The sequence below is a fragment of the Ranitomeya variabilis genome, chromosome 5 (assembly GCF_051348905.1).
Source record: "Ranitomeya variabilis isolate aRanVar5 chromosome 5, aRanVar5.hap1, whole genome shotgun sequence".
NCBI classification, from domain to species: domain Eukaryota; kingdom Metazoa; phylum Chordata; class Amphibia; order Anura; family Dendrobatidae; genus Ranitomeya; species Ranitomeya variabilis.
In genome coordinates, this window is record NC_135236.1 from 650,843,729 (window position 1) to 650,848,590 (window position 4,862).

At 42.8% G+C, this 4,862-nt stretch overlaps 1 protein-coding gene across 1 annotated transcript; it reads right to left on the reverse strand.

Moving 5' to 3' along the window:
- Window positions 1–686: 686 nt before the first annotated feature.
- Window positions 687–4,081, reverse strand: LOC143773998 (uncharacterized). The gene is made up of 2 exons (XM_077261294.1): window positions 3,414–4,081; window positions 687–1,001 (listed from the first exon to the last, which is right to left on the reverse strand). The coding sequence occupies exons 1-2, from the start codon at window positions 3,852–3,854 to the stop codon at window positions 987–989; spliced, it is 456 nt and encodes a 151-aa protein (XP_077117409.1). The 5' UTR covers window positions 3,855–4,081; the 3' UTR covers window positions 687–986.
- Between the last annotated feature and the right edge of the window lie 781 nt (window positions 4,082–4,862).

Here is a 4,862-nt window from a genome sequence, read left to right on the forward strand (position 1 = left end):
GAGTACATACAGACGTTTCGGTCATAGACCTTCTTCAATGTACTAAACAAAATTGATAATAAATAAAATAAAAATATAAATAATCTAAATAATATATAAATAAAGTATATACATTAAATGCAGTTGATATATGGTCTTATACAGATTCAGGTTTAGTAAGTACAACAACTGCTCAAAGTCAGCGGCATTCTAAAATGTGCCATTTACTTCTGTGGTGCAGTAGTTATAAGGAAGAAACGTGCCAATAATCATGCACTAGTGGTGTCCGAAGGTTTATTGTATCGTGACCGTAGGGATGAAGGTAAAGTCTCTAAATGTATATAGAGATAAAACAGGGGGGAAAACATACCCTCTCTCTGGATAAACTGTCTGATAAGCAAAATATTGGGATAAATGGACCTGTAAATATATATATATTTTGTCTCTCAGTCTATACGTTCATGCGATGGTGCACTAAACAGTGGTGGCAGAGGTTAACCTACCCAAATACAGGCTGTGAATCAGTCTGGCACTGTAGGGGGAGGAAGCACACATTGCTGCATAAGTCTCTGGAATGACGTACTGCAACCTTACAATGTATAAGGAAGGTGCTCCGCTTACCTAAGTTGATCCCATCTGGACGCGGTATCCACCGCTCGTCCTTAGTGTGAGAAGTCTATGGTGTTAGTGCCGTATATGTGCGCGCTCAAAGACGCGCTACCGGAAGTATCTGACCGGAAGTGACGCCGTGGTGTGGGTATGGCTTTAGTTGCGTTCCACCGCTGATGGTGTAGGTGGAGCCCTGCGTTCCACTGCGGGCATGCGTGCTGAGGTGGTATTAAGAGGTCTGTGCAACAGGATCCGCTCATCCAGAGTGGTGTCAAGGCGTACTCGCTCACAAGTAGTGACAATGTGATCATATTTCAGTGACCATACGCTGTGAGATAGCAGGAGTGATTCGTAAGTTGTGAGATATAGCGGAGGTGATGTCATAATCCAGACAAAAATTAATAAAGCCGATTCTGTAAAGAGAAATAATGGTATTAGAGATGGAGGTCACAGTTACATATTAGTATATTTCTTGACAGCACTATAATATACAAAAATGGAGGTAACGTTGATAGTCCTTGAGATGCATAACCCACTTTAATTCCTCATGTTTCATGAGAGGAAGGACTGGATATCATAGTCTCTGTTCAGGCCCCTCGGGGCTAAAGTCTGCAGTTCATGTATCCAGTATGCCTCCCTCTTTTTAAGAAGGCTTATCCTGTCACCCCCCCTGCGTGGTGCTGTTACCTGTTCAATCACTTGAAATCTTAATTGGGCAATGGTGTGGCCCTGGGTGACAAAGTGGTAAGGAATGGGTAGGAGAGTATTTTTGCACCTAATTGTGGATTTATGCTTCGAGATCCTCTGTTTGATAGGTTGAGTTGTTTCTCCCACATAGTACAGTCCACACGGACATTTGATAACATAGATGACATAAGCTGAGTTGCACGTAAAGAAGTCCTTAATGGGGTATTCTTTTCCATTATGTGGGTGGTATACAGTCGTGCCTCTTTGTATGTTATTACACTGCATACATTGCAGACATGGAAATGTGCCTGTCTTCGGATTAGCAAGGAAACGTTGTCTGGATATGGATTGTGTACTCCCTAGATCCGCTCTCACTAGCTTATCACGTATGTTACGTGGTCTACGGAAGCAGGGAAGGAAAGGTTCCACAAACTCTTTAATCCCTGGGTGGGCTGCTCCTAAAATGTGCCAGTGGCGTCGAATTGACTTGTGAAGTAAATAAACCAGGGGGTGATAGTTATGGACAAAAGGGATGCGGTGTTTGATTTCTCTCTTCCTACTCGGGGGAGGATCTATGGAAGCAACATCCAGAGTATATGTAGGATAACCCCTCTCTAGGAATTTTGTCCGCATCTCGTCTAATCTTTTGGTTTGTAAGTCTTTGTCTGAGACTATTTTATGAACCCTCTGGAATTGGGATTTTGGGATGGAGTCTTTCATTCCTTTGGGATGGAAACTGTCATAGTGTAACAGACTGTTACGGTCTGTTGATTTGATGTGTAGATCAGTGGAGAGTACGCCTGCACTATTTTTGAGAATTGTGGTGTCTAGAAAATGTACTTGATTTTGATCATATGTAATAGTAAAGTCCAGGCCTGGCCATGAAGTCCTAATGAATTTGAAGAATGATAACAGTGTTGTTTCTGAGCCATTCCAGATGCAGAATATGTCATCAATGTACCTTTTCCACATTATGGCATGTGTGTGGAAAAGGTCATTGATATAGATGCTGCTGCTTTCGTAATCTGCCATATAGGCATTTGCGTAAGGTGGCGCAGCGTTACTACCCATCGCGGTACCCCTCCTCTGTAGGTAAAATTTATCTTCAAATAGAAAATAGTTTTTTGTGAGTACCAGAGATAGCAACTCGCAGCAGAGGTTGATCTGATCTGAGTCTAGGTCTGAGGTATTCAGTAACCTCCTTACTGACCTAATGCCTTCTGCGTGGGGTATGGACGTATATAGGTCCTTTACGTCAAATGTGACTAGAAAGGCCTCTACTGGAATGGTTTTGAGCCCGTCTATTAGTTGTAGGAAAGCTCCCGTATCTAGAAGGAATGAGGGAGTTTGTTTAATCAGAGGGGTGAGAATTTTCTCCAGATATTTAGATATAGGTGTGAGGATTGAGTCTGTTGAAGCCACAATGGGTCTTCCTGGTGGGTTAGATAGGCTCTTATGTATTTTTGGTAATACGTAAAAAACTGGCGTTATGGGATTCTGTTTGGTCAAGAATTCACATGTTTTTTGGTCCAATATTTTTAATTCTTTATACTTGGTTAGTGTATTTTCTATTTGTTCTCTAATGTTATTGGTTGGGTCCCTTTCTAGCGGTATATAGATAGAGCTGTCATTAAGTTGGCGGTAAACTTCCTGTCTGTATGTGGACTTGTCAAGTACAACTATAGCTCCCCCCTTGTCTGCTGGTTTCACTATTATGTCCTTATCTGCCTGTAAGGAGTTAAGCGCCTGTTGATCTAGGGCAGTAAGATTGGATGGAGCATGTAGTCTGCCTCTATCCACGTCTCCCCGTAATTTCTGGAATGAGTCATTTACCAGTGAAATGAATGCTTCTAGTGCTGGGGAACCTGGTGGTGGTCTATAGTTGCTTTTGTTTCTTAGACCTAGACTCCTTGAAGTAAGAAGTCGATCTTCTATGATACCCTGGGGTAGACTGATAGTGTCTGAATCGGCAAAGTGTAACTTCAGTCTAAGAGATCTATAGAATCTCTGTAAGTCCATCTCTAAGTTAAAGGTGCTTAGTCTGTAACTTGGGCAGAAGGATAACCCTTTCTGTAGTACCTGGTGTTCTGCGATACTCAGTGATTTAGAAGAAATATTAATTACCAAGGGGTTCGTACCTGGGAGCGGGTTATGCGTGTGAAGTCCGAATTTCTTTGACCGTCTCTTTCCTCTACGGGTCCCCTTCTTCTTGGTTGTCTTCTTCCACGTCCTAAAAAACGACCCCCTGTTGGTCTCTCCCGTCGTTCTTGATCCGATCCTGATGTTGAGATGTCCGTCGTGGATCTGTAACTTGGGCGTGTAGAGAAGGTCCCGGAGCTGAAGTTGTCTCGCCATTTGTAGACTTTATTCTGCTCGTAATCTTCTGCGTCCCTGATGAATTTCGATCTTTTCCTTGCTTCCGTATCCCGTCTATGTTGCTCGATGGTAGTATTGATGCGGGTTTTGAGGTCCTGGAGTTCCTCTGGAGTAGATGATGATGCCAGCTGTTGCTCAATATTCGTGATGCGTTCTTTACTCTGGACGATCCCTTGGTGTAGATGCTCCAGCGTCAATGTCATAAGATCAAAAGAACATTTGTTTAGGATTCTTTCAAAACGAGAACAAAAATCGGGAGAGTCACTAAAGAGGGTAGGGCGGAGGGGGACCCTTAGTCCCCTTGGAATCCTCTGTACTTTGAGGTACTCCGTAAGGGTAGCACAGTGTAATTCTAAATTTGTACTCCGTCTTAGCTCCCTCTCTAGGTCTCGTCCCCTTGTTTCTTTAGGAGGAACTCTAAGGAACTCGGTGGATGGAGGCAGACTACATGCTCCATCCAATCTTACTGCCCTAGATCAACAGGCGCTTAACTCCTTACAGGCAGATAAGGACATAATAGTGAAACCAGCAGACAAGGGGGGAGCTATAGTTGTACTTGACAAGTCCACATACAGACAGGAAGTTTACCGCCAACTTAATGACAGCTCTATCTATATACCGCTAGAAAGGGACCCAACCAATAACATTAGAGAACAAATAGAAAATACACTAACCAAGTATAAAGAATTAAAAATATTGGACCAAAAAACATGTGAATTCTTGACCAAACAGAATCCCATAACGCCAGTTTTTTACGTATTACCAAAAATACATAAGAGCCTATCTAACCCACCAGGAAGACCCATTGTGGCTTCAACAGACTCAATCCTCACACCTATATCTAAATATCTGGAGAAAATTCTCACCCCTCTGATTAAACAAACTCCCTCATTCCTTCTAGATACGGGAGCTTTCCTACAACTAATAGACGGGCTCAAAACCATTCCAGTAGAGGCCTTTCTAGTCACATTTGACGTAAAGGACCTATATACGTCCATACCCCACGCAGAAGGCATTAGGTCAGTAAGGAGGTTACTGAATACCTCAGACCTAGACTCAGATCAGATCAACCTCTGCTGCGAGTTGCTATCTCTGGTACTCACAAAAAACTATTTTCTATTTGAAGATAAATTTTACCTACAGAGGAGGGGTACCGCGATGGGTAGTAACGCTGCGCCACCTTACGCAAATGCCTATATGGCAGATTACGA